At 52.0% G+C, this 23,978-nt stretch overlaps 1 protein-coding gene across 1 annotated transcript in view; it reads right to left on the bottom strand.

Annotated features, from left to right (window-relative positions):
* Positions 1-23,154, bottom strand: part of ATRIP (ATR interacting protein) — a 55,827-nt gene extending 32,673 nt beyond the window's left edge. The window contains exons 1-4 of the mRNA XM_056524052.1: positions 22,975-23,154; positions 4,918-5,332; positions 3,678-3,745; positions 1,240-1,410 (exon numbers count right to left, since the gene is read on the bottom strand). Of these exons, the coding sequence (XP_056380027.1) occupies positions 1,240-1,410; positions 3,678-3,745; positions 4,918-5,314 (636 nt within the window). The 5' untranslated portion in view covers positions 5,315-5,332; positions 22,975-23,154. The remainder of the gene's footprint in view (positions 1-1,239; positions 1,411-3,677; positions 3,746-4,917; positions 5,333-22,974) is intronic.
* Between the last annotated feature and the right edge of the window lie 824 nt (positions 23,155-23,978).

Raw genomic sequence — 23,978 nt, 5'->3', positions numbered from 1 at the left:
AGTTATTTGTAGGAGTGCAGATTGGGGCTATGTCAGGGTATCTGTCAGATAACCCTCTAGGTCAGTGTTTCCCCACCAGGGTGGCTCCAGCTGATGCAAAAGTACAACTCCCAGCATGCTAAGTTGTAGTTTTGCAACAGCTAGAGGCACCCTGGTTAGGAAACACTGACCTAGATGCAATGATCATTGCATCTAGAGGGTTAACGACCAGGACAGAGGTCCGATCCTGGCAGCTGCTGGCAAGTGTCGGCTGTAATATACAGCTGGCAACTGTCATGTATGGAACAGGATCAGCGCCTGAGTCCGTTCCATATTCTCCAACTGTGCTAATCACGTACATGTATGAAAATTTGCAGGAACCAAAAGCAGCATGAAACACGGCTTCTCTCATCACAGCAATCTATGGATTACTCTGAATGGCTGAGCAGGTTTATAATTATATATAAAAAAAAAATAATATACACACACACACACACACACACACACACACACACTTATGGGGCAGATTTATCAAAACTTGCGCAGAGGAACAGTGGAGAGCAAGTGCCCAAAGCAACCAATCAGATATCAGCTTTAATTTTAAAAACGGTCTCTGAAAAATAAAAAAGATGTGATCTGATTGGTTGCTATGGGCAACTGCTCCCTTGCACAAGTTTTAGTAAATGTCCCCCATGTAGTTAAAGGGGTTCTCCGGTGCTTACACATCTTATCCCCTAGCCAAAGGATAGGGGATAAGATGCCTTATCGCGGGGGTCCCGCAGCTGGGGACGCCCGCGATCATGCACGCGGCACCCCGTTTGTAATCAGTCCCTGGAGCGTGTTCGCTCCGGGTCTGATTACTGGCGACTACAGGGCCGGCGGCGTGTGACGTCACGCCTCCGCCCCCGTGTGACGTCACGCTCCGCCCCTCAATGCAAGCCGACAGGAGGGGGCGTGATAGCTATCACGCCCCCTCCCGTCGGCTTGCATTGAGGGGCGGAGCGTGACGTCACACGCTGCCGGCCCTGTAGTCGCCAGTAATCAGACCCGGAGCGAACACGCTTCAGGGACTGATTACAAACTGGGTGCCGCGTGCATGATCGCGGCGTCCCCAGCTGCGGGACTCCCGCGATCAGGCATCTTATCCCCTATCCTTTGGATAGGGGATAAGATGTGTAAGCACCGGAGAACCCCTTTAAGTTTTCACGCTGGCCATACAGCTGTCACAATAGGAAGACATCCCCCATTACCTGCTCTTACCTTTTTCAGTAATTCTTTTTCTTTCTCAGACTGAGCTTGAGTCTTCTCTTTTTCTGACAAGACATGAGCAATTCTTTGCTGTTCAAGGCTAGACTCTGCCTGACGCAAGGCATCGCGCAAGACTTTAATTTCACCATTTTTTAAGATAAGATCCTCTTGTAGTACATTCAGCTGTAAGTAAAAAGAAAACAATGATTATAGGCTATCACTCTGGATAAGGCTTTGTTCACCTGGTCTAATGTCTGCACGGAGATTCTGCTGCACTGTGCACAAGGTGGAATTTTCACGGCAGAAAAATCCAGATTCCAGCGTTCGCAGAAATAATAGACTTGTCTATTCTTTCTGCAGATTCTGCTCGAAAATGCATTGCCATCTATGAGACAGCGCATTTCCGAGCAGTCCTTGTGCCTGCCGGATTATTTAAATGTGCAGAACATCGGCCCGTTTTCCAGGCGGACATTTCGCATATTTTCAGACATGGCCCAAGAGGAAGTTCGTCTTTAGGAGGTGGTATTTTGGAGAGGTTTCCTTGTATACAGAATTTTTCTGGGAAGTTGGTTAAAGGGGTATTCCACTGGCCAGCATTTGGAACATTTAGTTCCGAACGCTGTGTGCTTGCTGCGGGGGTCGGCCACGCCCCCTCAATGCGAGTCTATGGGAGGGGGCGTGGCATTCACCACGCCCCCTCCCATAGACTTGCATTGAGGGGTGTGGCTGACCCCCGCAGCACGCACACAGCGTTCGGAACTAAATGTTACAAATGCTGGCCAGTGGAGTACCCAATTAAAGCCAGAATGCATTAAGGAGTACAGAATGAGCAAGCATCAAGCAAACGTTCAACTCATTCTCTAATTATTTAAAACACAGAAGGTTCATTTGGCACATATTCCTGGACAACACACCGTGCAGATAGTGTACATGCACTGCACTAATGCTATACCTCCGGTTAATCTGGAGATCTCCACACCAATGTATTGACATCATTTCATAGGGTATTAGGGCATACGGATATAACAGAGAGGAGCTAATACCAAGGGTTGTTTGGCCACACATTACTCAGATGTGCATATAATTTCATTGAGCGCTGTGTTAGGCTCCGTTCATACTTAGTATTTTAGTCTCCATTTGTCAGCAGTGGGTTCAAAACACAGAACACATGCCAATTTATACCGAATGAAGCGTAGGGCCAAAGCACAGAATACCAGAGATCCAAAATGTGGAAGGCTTAGAAGTTTATTGTGCACCACATAGTGTACAGATGCAACATTTCGGCAAAGTCCCATTATCAAGATTGATAAAGGCACTTTGCGGAAACTTTGCATTTGTAGACTATGTGGTGCACAATAATAGTCTGCGCCTTCCACATTTTGGATCTCTGGTATTCTGTGCTGTGACCATACCATACACTACATTTTGGGACTCTTGTACCAGTATTGTCAAACTGGTGGGTCAGATTGTCAGATCTCTCGACTGTCTTGGGTGCTAATATATAGTTTACAGTTTTTGAGTGTGTCCGTTCTACTCCTGGCTGAAAATACTGAACATAACACTATGGGGGAGATTTATCTCTGTACAGAGGAAAAGTAGCTGAATTGCCCATAGCAACCAATCAGATCACTTTTTTCATTTTTCAGAGGCCTTTTCAAAAATGAAAGAAGCAATCTGATTGGTTGCTATGGGTAACTCAGCAACTTTTCCTCTGGACAGGTTTTGATAAATCTCCCCCTATGTGTGTGAAAAGGGTACATTCACATATACAGGATCTGCTGCAGATAATGTCACCAAATGACTGAACACAACATCAAGACTGCAGCAGATCCTGAACGTGTGAATGTAATTCTCTACTCCGTGATGGATGATCCGAGCGTCATTTCTATTATAGGGTTGAAAAAAAATAGCTGTTTCAGAATTTCCTTAAAATATGTTCTTCCCTGTAATCTCGAGAATGGGGTCCAGAGTCTCCTGTTGGAATGGAGTAGCAGTCACTCAGGGGGAGATTGATCAAAACCTGTGCAAAGAAAAAGTTGCCAAGTTGCCCAAAGCAACCAGATTGCTTCTTTCATTTTGCAGAGGCCATATTAAAAAAGAAGCGATTGATTGGTTGCTATGGACAACTGGTCAACTTTTCCTTTGCACAGGTTTTGATCAATCTCCTCCTCATTGTCTACGGAAACTGCTATCCCACATAACAGGACAACCCCTTTAACAAACCTATAATTCACTTCTCAATCCAATCTGAAGCCATTTCCCATGACATATTTATCACCTTGCCACGGACTGAATAAGGAAAGATCTTTCTGAGCCCCAATGCTGAGAAGTGAAAAACCGCAACAGTATGGTACCATATCTCGCAAATATAGCAGTAATCCAATTTTATGCACACGAGAATAGGTCTCCCAAAAACAAAACTTGAAGAGATTATTTAAGAAATGACTTACCTTTTGCTTTAGTAGTTCTTGTTGAGACTGCAAAGCTTCACTGGAGGTCTCACCATCAGTACGCGAGTCTATGAAAATAAAAAGGAGGGTTACATTTGTCATTGACACTTAATTTCTTAAACTAGCATAAGATCACTGTTGAGGTGTGCATCCCAAATGTTATCTCAATTTATTTAAAGAAACAAATGCCACAGTACCAAAAATAGATAAAAAAAATAATAATAATAATAATAATAAACCTAGAGGAAAAAAAATCTTTACTAATGGCTCTTAACTGTATGGACGCCTCCTGACTCTCCCATTACAGACTATGTTTAGGAAAAGATCAGGCATGTGGAATTTCACCACCCAATCCTTTTGATGTCCCTGGTAACTGGGCGAGAATTTATCAAAGGACGGAATGTGAAGAAGTACAGAAAACGGCAAAAAAAATTGTGCTTAAAAATGTTGAGATTTTGCATGGATTCTGCTAAACAGCCATGGTTACAGGCAACGGGGGTGTGGTTACCTTGTTTGCAAAATGTACCATAGCTTACGGCAGTGTTTCCCAACCAGGGTGCCTCCAGATGTTGCAAAACTACAACTCCCAGCATGCCTGACAGCCGTTGGCCTTTCAGGCATGCTGGGAGTTGTAGTTTTGCAACACATGGAGGCACCCTGGTTGGGAAACACTGGCTTACGGTAACAAGACTAAACTGCTGTTACAATCTCCACCAGCTCAGATCTGGCGGAGATTTCATGGGCACACAGGCTCGCTGGATCTACGTAGAGACATGCACTTCTACATAAATCCAGGAAGCCTGTGGGCTGACCTGACGGGGGATTCATTTATATATTCCCCTGAAGTGTTTGACAGCAGCTCACTCTTCTTCCTACCGAAAAAAACATTCAAACTCTGCCAAGCATGCATGTGTAATGTGGGGGTCAAGAGAAAAAGTTTTCAGCTGGACCAGCTATACAGTGTATGGGCGGCAGCTTTACTAGACTATAGACCAGTGTTTCCCAACCAGGGAGCCTTCAGCTGTTGCAAAACTACAACTCCCAGCATGCCCGGACAGCCTTCGGCTGTCCGGGCATGCTGGGAGTTGTAGTTTTGCAACAGCTGGAGACACCCTGGTTTGGAAACACTGCTGTCGACTTATCACCGGACAGCAGCATTTATAATAATGCTGCAGAAACAAGATTATGGAGTCACTTCTTAATTAATAAGTACAAACACATCTTGTTATTAAATACATACTTAAGAGCTCGCGTCCCCGTTTAGGGGGTGCAGGTTTTTGTGGCTGTAGGAAGGTAGATGTCTGTCGATTCTTCCCTGTCACATTACTTTGCACATGGTTTGTACGACTGTTTGCAGCACCGGAATCCTGTGTATAAGCCTGAGACGCTATGATGTCAATTTCCTCCAAGTCATCAGCTGTGAAGTCTTCGCCATCACCAAAAACATCCTCCATAGCTTTATATTCAGAAATATTCGATGAACGGCAACGCTTTGATGGAGGAAATATTCCTTGACCATTGCAGGAAGAATGGGCACTTTGGTGACTTGCAGAGGAGGAGTTTGCTTTAACCTTGTTTGCGCTGTATAACACGGAGAGGTCTCTTTTCTTTGTTGTAAACAGGGGGTTTATGGACATAATTTGCCAGCTGTTTCCCTGTAAGAATAAGGAAAGCAGAAAGTTAAGATACAAAGGATGAAAGTTTTAAAGGGTAACAGACCATCTTTGTTATGCTTTACATTAAAGGTGTATTCCCATCCCCTTTGTGTAGAACATGGCAGCATATACAGGTTTGCGATTGGCTTCAGTTAGAAAACATGTCTGGTTCTGTAGATATCTCTTCTTATCTCTCTCTTGTTGACAAATGGTTACCTGGGATCCCGTCCATCAGCTCTGTTTAAAGTGTACCTGTCGTCAACAAAAACTTTTTACATAAATGTAGATAATACCATTATATGCATATTTGCAATACACATTGGTTAAAAAAAAAAATACCGTATTTATCGGAGTATACCACGCACTGGCCTATAACACGCACCCTCATTTTACCAAGGATATTTGGGTAAAAAAAGTTTTTTACCCAAATATCCATGGTAATATGAGGGTGCGTGTGTGTGCGCGCGTGTATACCCCGATACATCCCCAGGAAAGGCAGGGGGAGAGAGGCCGTCGCTGCCCGCTTCTCTCCCCCTGCCTTTCCTGGGGTCTAGAGCCCTGCTGCCGGCCCTTCTCTCCCGCTGGCTATCTGCGCCGCTGCCCGTTCTCTCCCCCTGACTATCGGTGCCGGCGCCCCATTGCCGGTGCCGATAGCCAGGGGAGAGAAGCGGCGCCGACAGCCAGGGGGAGAGAAGGGGCAGTGGCACCCATTGCCAGCGCCGCTGCCCCCCCCCATCCCCGGTTGCATAATTACCTGTTGCCGGGGTCGGGTCCACGCTGCTTCAGGCCTCCGGCGTGCGTCCCCTGCGTCGTTGCTATGCACTGCACGGCGCGGCGCACTGACGTCATGCGTTGCGCCGTGCAGCGCATAGCAACGACGGAGGGGACGCACGCCGGAGGCCTGAAGCAGTGCGGACCCGACCCCGGCAACAGGTAATTATGCAACCGGGGATGGGGGGAGGCAACGGGGCAGCGGCACCGGCAATGGGTGCCGCTGCCCCTTCTCTCCCCCTGGCTGTCGGCACCCTTGCCCCATTTCCGGCGCCGCTTCTCTCCCCCTGGCTATCGGCGCCGGCAATGGGGCGCCGGCACCGATAGACAGGGGGAGAGAACGGGCAGTGGCGCCGATAGCGAGGGGGAGAGAAGGGCCGGCAGCAGGGCTCTAGACCCCAGGGCAGGCAGGGGCAGAGAAGCCGGCAGCGCTGGCTGTCTCTGCACCTGCAAAGCCGCTGCAGTTCATTGATTTAAAGCGCCCGCTTTAAATCATTGAACTGCAGCGGCTTATCGGCGTATAACACGCACACAGACTTTAGGCTAAAAATGTTAGCCTAAAAAGTGCGTGTTATACGCAGATAAATACGGTATTTTTGGGTAAAAAAAAAATAAATTCTGTCCCTGCAGCTATTGGCTGTGTGTCTCTGTGAGGAGTCCAAATACAGGAAGTGAGGGCAGGACAGTGCAGGCTCCTGTCTTGCCAATCGTTCTGATGTGTGGGCCCCGCTTGTCCTCAGGGCACAGGGCCCCGCTTGTCCACTCTCACTTCCTGTATTTGGACTCCTCATAGAGACACACAGTCAATAGCTGCAGGGACAAAAATATACAAAAATTTTTAACCAATGTATATTACAAATATACATATAATGGTATTATCTACATTATATAAAAAAAAATTTATGATGACAGGTACACTTTAACCCCTTAAGGACCAGAGCGTTTTTTGCAATTCTGACCACTGTCACTTTAAACATTAATAACTCTGGAATGCTTTTAGTTATCATTCTGATTCCGAGATAGTTTTTTCGTGACATATTTGACTTTAACTTAGTGGTAAAATTTTGTGGTATCTTGCAACCTTTCTTGGTGAAAAATCCCAAAATGTGATGAAAAAAAATGAAAATTTTGCATTTTTCTAACTTTGAAGCTCTCTGCTTGTAAGGAAAATGGATATTCAAAATAAAAAATTTTTGGGTTCACATATACAATATGTCTACTTTATGTTTGCATCATAAAATTTATGAGTTTTTACTTTTGGAAGACACCATAGGGCTTCAAAGTTCAGCAGCAATTTGGAAATTTTTCACAAAATTTTCAAACTCGCTATTTTTCATGGACCAGTTCAGGTTTGAAGTGGATTTGAAGGGTCTTCATATTAGAAACACCCCATAAATGACCCCATTATAAAAACTACACCCCCCAAAGTATTCAAAATGACATTCAATAAGTGTATTAACCCTTTAGGTGTTTCACAGGAATAGCAGAAAAGTGAAGGAGAAAATTCACAATCTTCATTTTTTACACTCGCATGTTCTTGTAGACCCAATTTTTGAATTTTTGCAAGGGGTAAAAAGGAGAAAATTTTTACTTGTATTTGAAACCCAATTTCTCTCGAGTAAACACATACCTCATATGTCTATGTAAATTGTTCGGCGGGCGCAATAGAGGGCTCAGAAGGGAAGGAGCGTCAAATGGTTTTTGGGGGGCATGTCACCTTTAGGAAGCCCCTATGGTGCCAGAACAGCAAAAAAAAAAAAAAAACACATGGCATACCATTTTGGAAACTAGACCCCTCAGGGAACGTAACAAGGGGTAAAGTGAACCTTAATACCCCACAGGTGATTCACGACTTTTGCATATGTAAAAAAAAAAAAAAAAAAAAAAAAATGTTTTACCTAAAATGCTTGGTTTCCCAAAAATGTTACATTTTTAAAAAGGGTAATAGCAGAAAATACCCCCCAAAATTTGAAGCCCAATTTCTCCCGATTCAGAAAACACCCCATATGGGGGTGAAAAGTGCTCTGCTGGCGCACTACAGGTCTCAGAAGAGGAGGAGTCACATTTGGCTTTTTGAAAGCAAATTTTGCTCTGGGGGCATGCCGCATTTAGGAAGCCCCTATGGTGCCAGGACAGCAAAAAAAAAAAACACATGGCATACCATTTTGGAAACTAGACCCCTCGGGGAACGTAACAAGGGGTAATGTGAACCTTAATACCCTACAGGTGATTCACAACTTTTGCATATGTAAAAAAAAAAAAAAAAAATTTTTACCTAAAATGCTTGGTTTCCCAAAAATTTTTCATTTTTAAAAAGGGTAAAAGCAGAAAATACCCCCCAAAATTTGTAACACAATTTCTCCCGAGTACAGCGATACCCCATATGTGACCCTAAACTGTTGCCTTGAAATACGACAGGGCTCCAAAGTGAGAGCGCCATGCGCATTTGAGGCCTGAATTAGGGACTTGCATAGGGGTGGACATAGGGGTATTCTACGCCAGTGATTCCCAAATAGGGTGCCTCCAGCTGTTGTAAAAGTCCCAGCATGCCTGGACAGTCAGTGGCTGTCTGGTAATACTGGGAGTAGTTGTTTTGCAACAGCTGGAGGCTCCATTTTGGAAACAGTGGCGTACCAGACGTTTTTCATTTTTATTGGGGAGGGGAGGGGGGCTGTGTAGGGGTATGTGTATATGTATTGTTTTTTACTTTTTATTTTATTTTGTGTTAGTGTAGTGTTTTTAGGGTACAGTCGCACGGGCGGGGGGTTCACAGTAGTTTCTCGCTGGCAGTTTGAGCAGCGGCAGAAAATTTGCCTCAGCTCAAACTTGCAGCCGGATACTTACTGTAGTCCTCCGCCCATGTGAGTGTACCCTGTACGTTCACATCGGGGGGGGGGGGGACATCCAGCTGTTGCAAAACTACAACTCCCAGCATGTAGGATCTATAACTGCATGCTGGGAGTTGCAGTTTTGCAACAGCTGGAGGCTCCGTTTTGGAAACGGTGGCGTACCAGACGTTTTTCATTTTTATTGTAGGGGTATGTGTATATGTAGTGTTTTTTACTTTTTATTTTATTTTGTGTTAGTGTAGTGTTTTTAGGGTACAGTCACATGGGCGGGGGGGTTCACAGTAGTTTCTCGCTGGCAGCTTGAGCTGCAGCAGAAAATTTGCTGCAGCTCAAACTTGCAGCCGGATACTTACTGTAATCCTCCGCCCATGTGAGTGTACCTTGTACATTCACATTGGGGGGGGAACTTCCAGCTGTTGCAAAACTACAACTCCCAGCATGTACGGTCTATCAGTGCATGCTGGGAGTTGTAGTTTTGCAAAAGCTGGAGACACACAGGTTGTGAAACACAGAGTTTGGCAACAAACTCAGTGTTTTGCAACCAGTGTGCCTTCAGCTGTTGCAAAAGCTACAACCCCCAGCATGTACGGACAGCAGAAGGGCATGCTGGGTGTTGTAGTTATGCAACAGCGGGAGGCATACTACTTTGGCTGGGGATGCTGGGGATTGTAGTTATGCAACAGCTGGAGACACACTGGTTTGCTACTTAACTCAGTGTGCCTTCAGCTGTTGCAAAACTACAACTCTCAGCAGTCACCAACAGCCAAAGGGCATGCTGGGAGTTGTAGTTATGCAACCAGCAGATGCACCACTACAACTCCCAGCATGCACTTAAGCTGTTTGTGCAAGCTGGGAGTTGTAGTTACACAACAGCTGAAGGTACACTTTTCCATAGAAATAATGTGCCTCCAGCTGTTGCAAAACCATAAGTCCCAGCATGCCCATAAGTGCATGCTGGGAGTTGTGGTGGTCTGCCTCCTCCTGTTGCATAACTACAGCTCCCAGCATGCCCTTTTTGCATGCTGGGAGCTGTTGCTAAGCAACAGCAGGAGGCTGTCACTCACCTCCTGCTGCTGCTTGATCGCCGCACAGGTCAGTCCCGCCTCCGCCGCCGTCGTCGCTCCTGGGGCCCCGATCCCAACATTAACGCCGGGGATCGGGGTCCCCAGCACCTGGGGTCTTCTGCCCGCACCCGCTCACGTCCTCCGGAAGAGGGGTGGAGCGGGTGCGGGAGTGACACCCGCAGCAGGCGCCCTGATTGGTCGGCCGGTAATCCGGCCGACGAATCAGGGCGATCGTGAGGTGGCACTAGTGCCACCTCACCCCTGCAGGCTCTGGCTGTTCGGGGCCGTCTCTGACTGCCCCGATCAGCCAGTAATTCCGGGTCACTGGAGACCCGATTGACCCGGAAACGCTGCAGATCGCTGGACTGAATTGTCCAGCGATCTGCGGCCATCGCCGACATGGGGGGGCATAATGACCCCCCTGGGCGATATGCCGCGATGCCTGCTGAACGATTTCAGCAGGCATCGGGCACCGGCTCCCCTCCGGCTAGCGGCGGGGGGCCGGGAAAGGACAGGACGTACTCCTACGTCCTAGGTCCTTAAGGACTCGGACACGGGGGCGTAGGAGTACGTCCATTGTCCTTAAGGGGTTAAGGAGCAGTGGCTGAAGCTCCTGAGCTAAGCGCACATCAGGCTCCCTGCTCTGGCTTATCTCAGCCCATTTATCAATGTGTGACAGCTGCAGGCATAGTGCTTTAGCTTGGGAGTTGTCAGACACAGAAGCAAATGGCCTGCCTCTGACCCCAGCCCATCCACCAGCAATCCTGACAGTGTGAGCAGACAGCAGCAACAGCAGAGAAAGGGGTATTCAGATAGAGGAGAATACCCCTTTAATGCTTAAAAGGAGATTTTTTAACACTTACTGTAAAATCTCATTCTCGAAGGATCCATTGGGGGACACAGACAGTGGGTGTATCTTGTAGGAGGTGTGACAGTATGGTGATTAAAAAAAAAGTCAGCTCCTCCCAGCAGGATACACCCGCCTTTAGGCTCTGAGCTAGTCAGTTTAAGTTCCAGAGCAATAGGAGGAGACCAATAGGTCAAGGAAAAAGCCAAAACTGTCCGAGAACCAGAAGAAAAAAACATAACTGAACACCCTCGGACAGAGAACCAAGGAAAAACCCCAAAAAGGGCGGGAGCTGTGTCCCCCAATGGATCCTTCGAGAAAGAGATTTTACGGCAAGTGTGAAAAAATCTCCTTTTCTCTATCAGCTCCATTGGGGGACACAGACAGTGGGACGTACCAAAGCCGTCCCTTGGGTGGGCAGATAAGTAATCAGGCAGACGGCTGATCCACTGCTGCCTGCAACACTTTACGCCCAAGGGAAGCATCAGCCGATGCGAAAGTATGAACCCGATAAAACCTCGAGAATGTGTGCAATGACGACCAGGTAGCCGCCTTGCAAATCTGTGAGGACGAGGCTCTATTCTGGAGAGCCCAGGATGCCCCAACAGAACGAGTGGAATGAGCCACAACCCTGAAAGGAGGAATCGTCCCCTTACAGCGATAGGCTTCCGAAATGGCACCTAGAAATGGTGGCCTTGGAAGCAGGTTGTCCCTTGCGACGACCTTCCGTCAGGACAAAAAAGGAATCACACTGACGAAAGGAAGAGGTGATGGAGAGATAAGACCGAACAGCCCGAACCACGTCCAGCTTGTGCAGTAAGCGCTCCCTAGGATGAGAAGGAGCCGAGCAAAATGATGGGAGGACAATATCCTCATTGAGATGAAAGGCCGAGACCACCTTAGGTAAAAAGGAAGGGTCTGGCCGGAAAACAACCTTGTCCTGGTGAATCACCAGAAACGGAGAGCAGCAGGAAAGGGCTGCCAATTCAGACACCCTCCGGATGGAGGTGATAGCCACCAGAAACGCCACTTTCCAAGAAAGGAGGCGGAGAGACACTTCTCTAAGGGACTCAAAGGGAACACCCTGGAGGGCACTCAGAACCAAATTCACGTCCCAAGGGGGAGAAGGTGACCGATAAGGAGGAACAGCGTGCACCACTCCTTGCAGGAAGGTCCGGACATGAGGATTAGAAGCCAGAGGCCGCTGGAAAAGAACAGTAAGGGACGAAACCTGACCCTTAAGAGAACTGAGAGACAAGCCCGGTTTCAACCCCGACTGCAAAAAAGAGAAAAGACGGGAGACCGAGAAGGTCACCGGGGAGAAGTCCTGTGCTTCACACCAACGAAAATAAGACCTCCAAGTATGGTGGTAAATCCTTGCAGAGGAGGGCTTACGAGCCTTGAGCATGTTGCGAATGACTTGGGAAGAGAAACCGCGGGCCCTCAAAACCGCGGTCTCAACAGCCACGCCGTCAAATGCAGCGACTGTAAATTGGGGTGGCAAAGGGGACCCTGGGAGAGCAGGTCCGGACGGAGCGGAAGGCGCAATGGAGTGTCGTCCAGGAGCCTGACTACGTCGGCGTACCACGACCTTCGGGGCCAATCTGGGGCTACCAGAATGGCGGGGACACCCTCTGCCTTGAGCTTCCTCAGCACTCTGGGAAGAAGCGGAAGAGGAGGGAACAGGTAGGGTAGAGTAAACCCCGCCCAAGGAATCACTAGGGCGTCCACGGCCAGAGCCTGAGGGTCCCGGGACTTGGACACAAACGGAAGGATCTTCCGATTGTGCCGGGACGCAAAGAGGTCCACGTCCGGAATGCCCCAGAGGTCGCAAAGGTGCGTGAAGACCTCTGGATGTAGAGACCACTCGCCGGGTCAGGTGAGGACTGACTGAGGAAGTCAGCTTCCCAGTTGAGTACCCCCGGGATGTGGATCGCCGAGATGGCCGGAACCTTGCTCTCCATAGTGGCCACCATCCGACCCAGGACTTCCATACAAGTGCGGATGGAGACTGATACCTGGGTCCGAAGGGAGCGGACCCACGACTGGAGCGCCAGACGTTTGTCCGGCGGAAGACGAATTCGGGCAGAGGCCGTGTCGAAGAGAAGTCCCAGAAAAGTTATAGACTGGGTAGGACGGAGGACTGACTTGTCCTGGTTGACCATCCACCCGAAGCGGGCCAGAGTGTGGAGAGTGATGTCCAGATTCTCCAGAGTCTGGGCCCTGGTTGGAGCCTTGATGAGAAGGTCGTCCAGGTAGGGTATCACCGAGATTCCCCTAGACCGTAACAGGCCCATCACCGGTGCCAGGACCTTTGTAAAGACCCGAGGAGCTGTGGCTAGACCGAAGGGGACGGCTACAAATTGAAAGTGCCCCTCCAGGACCGCAAAGCGGAGGTACCGATGATGGCCCGGAAATATTGGCACATGGAGGTAGGCATCCTTGATGTCCACCGATGAAAGGAACTCCCCTTGTTCCAGGGACGCCACTACCGAATGGAGGGATTCCATTCAGAAGTGGCGGATGAGAAGATGAAGTTTGAGACGCTTGAGGTCCAAAATTGGACGCACAGAACAGTCCTTCTTGGGGACCACAAAAAGATTTGAATAAAAACCCTGAAAACGTTCCCCTGAAGGAACAGGAACGATAACCCCCTGAAGAAGCAGAGATTGGAGAGAAGCTCGAAACTGCTTCGCCAGAGGAGGAGACCGGGGGGCCCGGGATCGAAAAAAGCAATCCCTTGGAAGGGATGCAAATTCGATCCGGTAACCGTTGGACACCACGTCCCTGGCCCAAGAGTCTTGAATGTGAGAGGTCCAAGTGTCTCGAAAAAGTAAGAGACGACCTTCCACCCGAGGAGAAACCGTGGGTGGGAGCCTCACTTCATGCAGAAGTGGGCTTGCGGTTGCCTGATTTGGGCGCAAAACGGCCAGACCGGTTGGAGTACGACTTCCAAGACGGGCGAGCCGGGAACAAGGGAGCCTTCTTGTCCCGCGAGGGCGCCTGCCCGGATCCCTTGTTGGAACTGGAGGTCCCAAAGGAAAAGGCCTTCCTTTGGGAAGTAGGGTGAGCCTTATTTTGAGGTAACAAGGAACTCTTACCTCCCGTTGCCTCGGAGATAATTTCATCATGGCATTTGCCAAAAAGACGGCCACCCGTAAAAGGAAGCTCAGTGAGAGATCTTTTGGAAGCGGAATCCGCATTCCAAGCCTTCAGCCACATAGAGTGGCAGAGAGCCGCTAGATGGCCCACAGCATAGGCAGAACAACTGGCTGCCTGCATGGAGGCTGCGCACAGAAAATCCCAGGCTTTAGAGCATTGGAGAGCCAAAGCAGATAGATCCTCCGGGGGGGATCCCGCTAAGATATGCTGACGGAGCTTTTGGCACCACTCCGACAGGCCCTTGGACACCCATGTGGAGGCGAAGATGGGAAGAAGAGAAGAGCCAGCAGCTTCAGTGGCAAGCTTCGCTAAGGATTCTACCTTCTTATCCGTGCGATCCTTGAAGGCAGCGGCATCTGCCAGAGGCAGTGTAGTCGCCTTATTGATCTGGGAAAATGGTGGGTCCACTGAGTGAGGAGAAACCACCTTAGAGACAAAGACCTTGTCAAATGGATAACGATCTTGAATTGTCTTGATTCCCGGGAACCTTTTGTCTGGATGTTTCCATGCGGTTTCCAGAATGTCGTCAAAGTCAGCGTGAGAGCTGAACTTCTGCGGTGCTGGCTTAGCACGATGAAAGGATACTCCTGGATTGACAACCGAAGATCCTGGGTCCTCTAAGTGAAAGGTGTCTCTCAGGGCTGTAACCAAAGAGTTAGCTGTTGCAACTGAGTCCGGGCGGTCCTCAGAGTCAGATATCTGCTCGGAAGCCTCGTCCACCAGTTCGCCAGAGGAATGAGAATGGGTAGAGTTAGTCCTGGAGGGGGCGACTCTGACCGAGAACGTTGCTCCTCCAGAGGACGTTCTCGGAGTCGCCGCTCTGGCGACTCCGAGAACGTCCTCTGGAGGAGCAACGTTCTCGGTCAGAGTCGCCCCCTCCAGGACTAACTCTACCCATTCTCATTCCTCTGGCGAACTGGTGGACGATGCTTCCGCCCAAATGACAGGGGGGGGGGGGGGGGGGCGGGACCCAAGAGGGGAACGCTCATGTCTGCTTCAAGACTCATTGGAAGAGTCAGACGAGGCACCCCTAGGACGCTTATGAGAGCGTGAGGAATGTGGAGACGAGGAGCAAGCCCTTCCAGAGGTCCTGCGCAGGGAAGACCCCTTCAAGGCGGACACCACTTCCCGGGAGGCCTCAGCCAGCGAGTGGGAGACTTTGTTCAAGTCAGCCATATACTGGGTCAGGGAAGAAACCCAGGCTGGGGGAGCGTCTGGATCCGGGACCAAAGGGGCATCAGGGGGTCTGGGGGAGCAGTGGCGCAGGTAGGACAAGTGGGCTCAGCAGAGCCAGACATTTTAGTATTACAGTGCTTACAGAGAAAGTAAGTCACTGAAGTTCCAGGTCTCTGTTTAGAGGGAGGAACAGCTCTGGGTACGGACATAATGAGGAAAAAGAATGGAGATAGGAACTTTCTCACCCTAGTCTGTGTCTCGTCAGCTGCAGTGAGGAGACTCACTCTGTGCAGCTAAGGAGAGAAACAGGCCAGCCAATAGGAAGAGAGGGGCGTGCCTGAAGCAAGGCACTAAATAATTGACCCCTTCCTAGTGAAATTCGCGCCCAGAACGCTGATTGGAGGCGGCTTCGCGCCTCTGAGCTCTCCCAGCCCCGTGGGCGGAGCCACAGACCGGCCGAGGAGAAGTGTCATGGCGCCCGCTCCGTGCCCCGAGCGCACCTGATGCTCGTTTGTGCGCTCGGGGGAAGGGGGCGGGTGGCCAGCGCCGGCAGACACTGCTGGTGAAAAGTAGTAAGCCAGGGCTTCTGCACCCGGCTGATAGCAGTGCCGCGGCTGTCAGCCGCTTATAAGGCGCTGCCGAGAAAGTGAAACTAAGCCGGCGCTGAGAGCGCCCGGCTCGGGACAGCCGCGTATAAGGCGCTGAATGGGGACTTAAACACACACACCAGTGAAGTGCCGGAATAAAGCACTATATAAAGTTGCCACCAAGCACACACACACACACACACAAGAGAAATGCCCCCTATATGATGTCACTGCTCCCCCAAGTAAAGTGAAGCCCCCATAGTTAGTCCCAAAAACTAAAAGGTGGGCCAAAACAGGGGGGTCTCCAGCTGTTGCGAGTCCGTACCTGTGGAGAAAGAAGGGAGAAGTACTTACCTCAGTCAGAAGAACTTACCTACTGGAGTCTTCAGTGAAGTCTCCAGTCAGTATTAGTTACCTGCATCACGCCTGGCTGCTATGCGCGAGCGAGGCGAGCAGGGAAATTGGGTGGACCCGGACCCGTGAGGTACCACCCAAGCGCTGACCGTTGGCGAGGGGGGGGGTTAACAGCGCATATACGCAATGTCTGTGCCCCCTCACTCGCAATGGGGAAACGGTCCCCACCTGAAAACAGAAAAGAAAAGGAATAAAAAACCAACACGTCCCTAACTAGGAAAACAAAAAAAAAATATAGAAGACCTGGTTTGGAGCAACCCAGACCACGTCCAACTCCTTAGACACTAAGCTTAAACTGACTAGCTCAGAGCCTGGAGGCGGGTATATCCTGCTGGGAGGAGCTGACTTTTTTTTTTATCACCATAGTGTCACACCTCCTAGAGACAGCAAGATACACCCACTGTCTGTGTCCCCCAATGGAGCCAATAGAGAAAATGGGTTTTCCAGGAAAAAAACCATCAACTGGCAAAAATCTTAATCCTTCCAGTAGTTATCAGCTGCTGAAGTAGAGTTGTTCTTTTCTGTCTGACCACAGTGCTCTCTGCTGACACCTCTGCTTGTCTCAGGAACTGTCCAGAGTAGGAGTGAATCCCCATAGCAAACATCTAATGCTTCAGACAGTTCCTGAGACAAGCAGGTTCCAGCAGAGAGCACTACTGTTAGAAATAAAAGAACAACTCAACTTCAGCAGCTGATAACTACTGGAAAGATTAAGATTTTTTTTTAATAGAAGTAATTTACAAATCTGTTTAACTTTCCGGAGCCAGTTGATATAAAAATAAAAAAGTTTTTACCTGGAATACCCCTTTAACTGACAGCCCACTAAAAACCGTTACTACTCACTAAGGGCAGCGTAACTAAGATGACAGGCTGCTTTTAAAAAGTAACGTTGATAATGGTCTGTCGGCAGGATAACTTTAAATCTCCCTGCAACTTTGTAGCCTGAGACTACAGCAATCAGGATACAGATTTGCTGGAAGGCTCATTGATTGGTAGAACCCTCAACCCCCTTCCCTCCCAGAGATTGAGCCGATCTCTGCAGCAGCTCTGTGATGGAGGGGAGAGCAGGTGATCCTGGGAGGGGAGAGCAGGTGATCCTGGGAGGGGAGAGCAGGTGATCCTGGGAGGGGAGAGCAGGTGATCCTGGGAGGGGAGAGCAGGTGATCCTGGGAGGGGAGAGCAGGTGATCCTGGGAGGGGAGAGCAGGTGATCCTGGGAGGGGAGAGCAGGTGATCCTGGGAGGGGAGAGCAGGTGATCCTGGGAGGGGAGAGCAGGTGATCCTGGGAGGGGAGAGCAGGTGATCCTGGGAGGGGAGAGCAGGTGATCCTGGGAGGGGAGAGCAGGTGATCCTGGGAGGGGAGAGCAGGTGATCCTGGGAGGGGAGAGCTCGGTTCACACTGCGTTCAGGCAGTACACAGCAATTATGTGTCAGGATACCAGGAAAAGAGCGATATCAATACATACTGCTGCATACTCAGTCTACGTATGATTGATGCCACTAGATTGGACACTACTAAACACAATGTGAAAATAGCTTTAGAAACCTCTAATGCAATCTAATAGTCCGTGCACCTGACTACCGCGGCCAACAATTGACTACAATGTCCCATGTACAGTGATACCACCAGGGCGCTCACGCCAAGGACTCTAGAGCAGCATCACTGGGCAACTGGAGAAAGGAGCATAAAAGTTTTTTTTTCCCTCCCAGTATCTGCCCATAGCCTATCTACCCATAATTTTTGTGACAAGCCCTAAATACACTTTATATAGTTTAACCCACTGATGTCAATGGTGAAAGACACATAAAAACTGCAAATATCCACATTATTCAGGCAAGATAGGGGGTTTTAGTAAATTCCATTTAACAAATGACACCCAAAGGGGCAAAAACCATTGGAAAACACAAAGTCACTGATTGAGAAAACACAATGGGCTGGTAGCACATGAAAAGACCCCCACACGAGTATACTGACATCATACAGAAGGCTGCACATGTACTCTGACCATAGGGACTGTACCCCCTGGCACACCCCGCAACCACAGGGACTGTACCCCCCTGGGACACCCCGTGACCACAGGGACTGTACCCCCCTGGCACAACCAGCGACCACAGGGACTGTACCCCCCCCCCGATACACCCCGCGACCATAGGGACTGTACCCCCCCCCCCGATACACCCCGCGACCATAGGGACTGTACCCCCCCCCCCGATACACCCCGCGACCATAGGGACTGTACCCCCCCATACACCCCGCGACCATATGGACTGTACCCCCCCCCCCCCCGATACACCCAGCGACCATAGAGACTGTACCCCCCCCCCCCCCGATACACCCCGAGACCATAGGACTGTACCCCCCCGACACACCCCGCGACCATAGGGACTGTACCCCCCCCCCCCCCCCGATACACCCCGCGACCATAGGGACTGTACCCCCCCCCCCCCCCCCCGATACACCCAGCGACCATAGGGACTGTACCCCCCCCCCCCGATACACCCAGCGACCATAGGGACTGTACCCCCCCCCCCCGATACACCCAGCGACCATAGGGACTGTACCCCCCCCCCCGATACACCCAGCGACCATAGGGACTGTACCCCCCCCTGGCACACCCCGCGACCATAGGGACTGTACCCCCCCCCTGGCACACCCCGCGACCATAGGGACTGTACCCCCCCCCTGGCACACCCCGCGACCATAGGGACTGTACTCCCCCCCTGGCACACCCCGCGACCATAGGGACTGTACCCCCCCCCCTGATACACCCCGCGACCATAGGGACTGTACCCCCCCCTGGCACACCCCGCGACCATAGGGACTGTACCCCCCCCCTGGCACACCCCGCGACCATAGGGACTGTACCCCCCCCCTGGCACACCCCGCGACCATAGGGACTGTACTCCCCCCCTGGCACACCCCGCGACCATAGGGACTGTACTCCCCCCCTGGCACACCCCGCGACCATAGGGACTGTACTCCCCCCCTGGCACACCCCGCGACCATAGGGACTGTACTCCCCTGGCACACCCCGCGACCATAGGGACTGTACTCCCCTGGCACACCCCGCGACCATAGGGACTGTACTCCCCTGGCACACCCCGCGACCATAGGGACTGTACTCCCCTGGCACACCCCGCGACCATAGGGACTGTACTCCCCTGGCACACCCCGCGACCATAGGGACTGTACTCCCCTGGCACACCCCGCGACCATAGGGACTGTACTCCCCTGGCACACCCCGCGACCATAGGGACTGTACTCCCCTGGCACACCCCGCGACCATAGGGACTGTACTCCCCTGGCACACCCCGCGACCATAGGGACTGTACTCCCCTGGCACACCCCGCGACCATAGGGACTGTACTCCCCTGGCACACCCCGCGACCATAGGGACTGTACTCCCCTGGCACACCCCGCGACCATAGGGACTGTACTCCCCTGGCACACCCCGCGACCATAGGGACTGTACTCCCCTGGCACACCCCGCGACCATAGGGACTGTACTCCCCTGGCACACCCCGCGACCATAGGGACTGTACTCCCCTGGCACACCCCGCGACCATAGGGACTGTACTCCCCTGGCACACCCCGCGACCATAGGGACTGTACTCCCCTGGCACACCCCGCGACCATAGGGACTGTACTCCCCTGGCACACCCCGCGACCATAGGGACTGTACTCCCCTGGCACACCCCGCGACCATAGGGACTGTACTCCCCTGGCACACCCCGCGACCATAGGGACTGTACTCCCCTGGCACACCCCGCGACCATAGGGACTGTACTCCCCTGGCACACCCCGCGACCATAGGGACTGTACTCCCCTGGCACACCCCGCGACCATAGGGACTGTACTCCCCTGGCACACCCCGCGACCATAGGGACTGTACTCCCCTGGCACACCCCGCGACCATAGGGACTGTACTCCCCTGGCACACCCCGCGACCATAGGGACTGTACTCCCCTGGCACACCCCGCGACCATAGGGACTGTACTCCCCTGGCACACCCCGCGACCATAGGGACTGTACTCCCCTGGCACACCCCGCGACCATAGGGACTGTACTCCCCTGGCACACCCCGCGACCATAGGGACTGTACTCCCCTGGCACACCCCGCCACCATAGGGACTGTACTCCCCTGGCACACCCCGCCACCATAGGGACTGTACTCCCCTGGCACACCCCGCCACCATAGGGACTGTACTCCCCTGGCACACCCCGCCACCATAGGGACTGTACTCCCCTGGCACACCCCGCCACCATAGGGACTGTACTCCCCTGGCACACCCCGCGACCATAGGGACTGTACTCCCCTGGCACACCCCGCGACCATAGGGACTGTACTCCCCTGGCACACCCCGCGACCATAGGGACTGTACTCCCCTGGCACACCCCGCCACCATAGGGACTGTACTCCCCTGGCACACCCCGCCACCATAGGGACTGTACTCCCCTGGCACACCCCGCCACCATAGGGACTGTACTCCCCTGGCACACCCCGCCACCATAGGGACTGTACTCCCCTGGCACACCCCGCCACCATAGGGACTGTACTCCCCTGGCACACCCCGCCACCATAGGGACTGTACTCCCCTGGCACACCCCGCCACCATAGGGACTGTACTCCCCTGGCACACCCCGCCACCATAGGGACTGTACTCCCCTGGCACACCCCGCCACCATAGGGACTGTACTCCCCTGGCACACCCCGCGACCATAGGGACTGTACCCCCTGGCACACCCCGCGACCATAGGGACTGTACACCATGGCACACCCCGCGACCATAGAGACTGTACACCCTGGGACACCCCGCGACCAAAGAGACTGTACACCCTGGGACACACCCCATGACAATAGAGACTGTACACCCTGGGACACACCCCATGACAATAGAGACTGTACACCCTGGCACACCCCGCGACCATAGGGACTGTACACCCTGGCACAACCAGCGACCACAGGGACTGTACCCCCCCCGATACACCCCGCGACCATAGGGACTGTACCCCCCCGATACACCCCGCGACCATAGGGACTGTACCCCCCCCCGATACACCCCGCGACCATAGGGACTGTACCCCCCCCGATACACCCCGCGACCATAGGGACTGTACCCCCCCCCCCCGATACACCCCGCGACCATAGGGACTGTACCCCCCCCCGATACACCCCGCGACCATAGGGACTGTACCCACCCCCCGATACACCCCGCGACCATAGGGACTGTACACCCCGCGACCATAGGGACTGTACCCCCCCCCCCGATACACCCCGCGACCATAGGGACTGTACTCCCCTGGCACACCCCGCGACCATAGGGACTGTACTCCCCTGGCACACCCCGCGACCATAGGGACTGTACTCCCCTGGCACACCCCGCGACCATAGGGACTGTACTCCCCTGGCACACCCCGCGACCATAGGGACTGTACTCCCCTGGCACACCCCGCGACCATAGGGACTGTACTCCCCTGGCACACCCCGCGACCATAGGGACTGTACTCCCCTGGCACACCCCGCGACCATAGGGACTGTACTCCCGTGGCACACCCCGCGACCATAGGGACTGTACTCCCCTGGCACACCCCGCGACCATAGGGACTGTACTCCCCTGGCACACCCCGCAACCATAGGGACTGTACTCCCCTGGCACACCCCGCAACCATAGGGACTGTACTCCCCTGGCACACCCCGCAACCATAGGGACTGTACTCCCCTGGCACACCCCGCAACCATAGGGACTGTACTCCCCTGGCACACCCCGCGACCATAGGGACTGTACACCATGGCACACCCCGCGACCATAGAGACTGTACACCCTGGGACACACCGCGACCAAAGAGACTGTACACCCTGGCACACCCCATGACAATAGAGACTGTACACCCTGGCACACCCCATGACAATAGAGACTGTACACCCTGGCACACCCCACGACCATTGGGACTCTACCCCCTGGCACACCCCATGACCATAGAGACTGTACCCCCTGGCACACCCCGCAACCATTGGGACTCTACCCCCTGGCACACCCCATGACCATAGAGACTGTACCCCCTGGCACACCCCACGACCATAGAGACTGTACCCCCTGGCACACCCCACGACCATAGAGACTGTACCCCTTGGCACACCCCATGACCATAGAGACTACCCCCTTGCACACCCCACGACCATAGAGACTGTACCCCCTGGCACACCCCGCAACCATAGAGACTGTACCCCCTGTCACACCCCGCAACCATAGAGACTCTACCCCCTTGCACACCCCACGACCATAGAGACTGTACCCCCTGGCACACCCCATGACCATAGAGACTGTACCCCCTGGCACACCCCGCGACCATAGAGACTGTACCCCCTGGCACACCCCGCGACCATAGAGACTGTACCCCCTGGCACACCCCGCGACCATAGAGACTGTACCCCCTGGCACACCCCGCGACCATAGAGACTGTACCCCCTGGCACACCCCACGACCATAGAGACTGTACCCCCTGGCACACCCCGCGACCATAGAGACTGTACCCCCTGGCACACCCCACGACCATAGAGACTGTACCCCCTGGCACACCCCATGACCATAGAGACTGTACCCCCTGGCACACCCCACGACCTGTATACAGACACAATGTATCACTTTATTCATCCCTCACACTTCCAACAACCTCAGCAAATACACAAACCGTCTCCACAGGTGACACAATGGGCGGTAATAGGACATATATGTATCATTGTAACCCATAGAGCCAGAGGTGTTCCCGGTACCTGTGCAGCTCCCCGTCTTGGGGCTCAGGGCCCGGCCTCCTCCCCTCTCCGGCTCGCAGTCATACTTTGGCGGCCACACGATTCACACACAGCCGGGGAAAACACAGGAAGCGGCCAGCCAATCAGCGCGCAGCTCCTATCCCCGCCCCCAGTGACAGAGCGGAGATAACGTCCTGGATGTGACGGGGAAGCTGATTGGCTGACGTCCCGGCACGCACGTCTGCGCACGCGCTGTGGAATGGAGAACCTCAGACTAGAATAGTGGTTCCAAACAGTGTCTCCAGCTACTGCAATTCTATAGCTGTCCGGGCATGCTGGGAGTTGTAGTTTTACAACAGCTGGAGGCATATTTGGTAAACACTATCTTAGAACGTCCTTTCTCCAAAATATATATACAAAATCATAGGATGTTGCAGTATCTTGTACCTTTTTTATTGGACTAACAGAATTTTGTAGGGACAAGCTTTCGGGAAATGGAGGAATCCTAAAAGTTTGTCACTACAAAATTCTGTTAGTCCAATAAAAAAAAGGTACAAGATACTGCAACATCCTATGATTCTGCATTTGCATCACGGGACTAATAGGGCTACTCCTTACTACTTATATATATAATTCCTTTAAGGTATAGGGCTTTCTGAGATAATCCTTAGCCCAAGTTCACACTTTGTGGCAGTTCTTCTATTGATATCACACAGAAGTGCTGTCAAGCTGGGTTTTTATCCCCATTCACATCACATTTTAGTTCTCAGTTAAAGTAGAACCCCCGATCATGCTGCGGTGGCAGGGCACCTCTATATACAATCTCCCTGCAACTTCGTAAGCACGTGACTACGTCCATCAGGATACAGATTTTAAGGAATACTTGCATGGGACTACGTAAATCCGTATACGCTTTGGGTTGCGACTTCACGCAACTTTTTTGTGTGGTGTTTTTTTTCTTTTATGAAATAATATTCCAAAAAACTGCCTCATTGTTTTGCTCTCTCAAGATGCAGATTTTGTGG

This window comes from Hyla sarda, chromosome 6 (assembly GCF_029499605.1).
Source record: "Hyla sarda isolate aHylSar1 chromosome 6, aHylSar1.hap1, whole genome shotgun sequence".
Classification (NCBI taxonomy): Eukaryota; Metazoa; Chordata; class Amphibia; order Anura; family Hylidae; genus Hyla; species Hyla sarda.
This window is presented reverse-complemented; position numbering and strand designations above follow the sequence as displayed.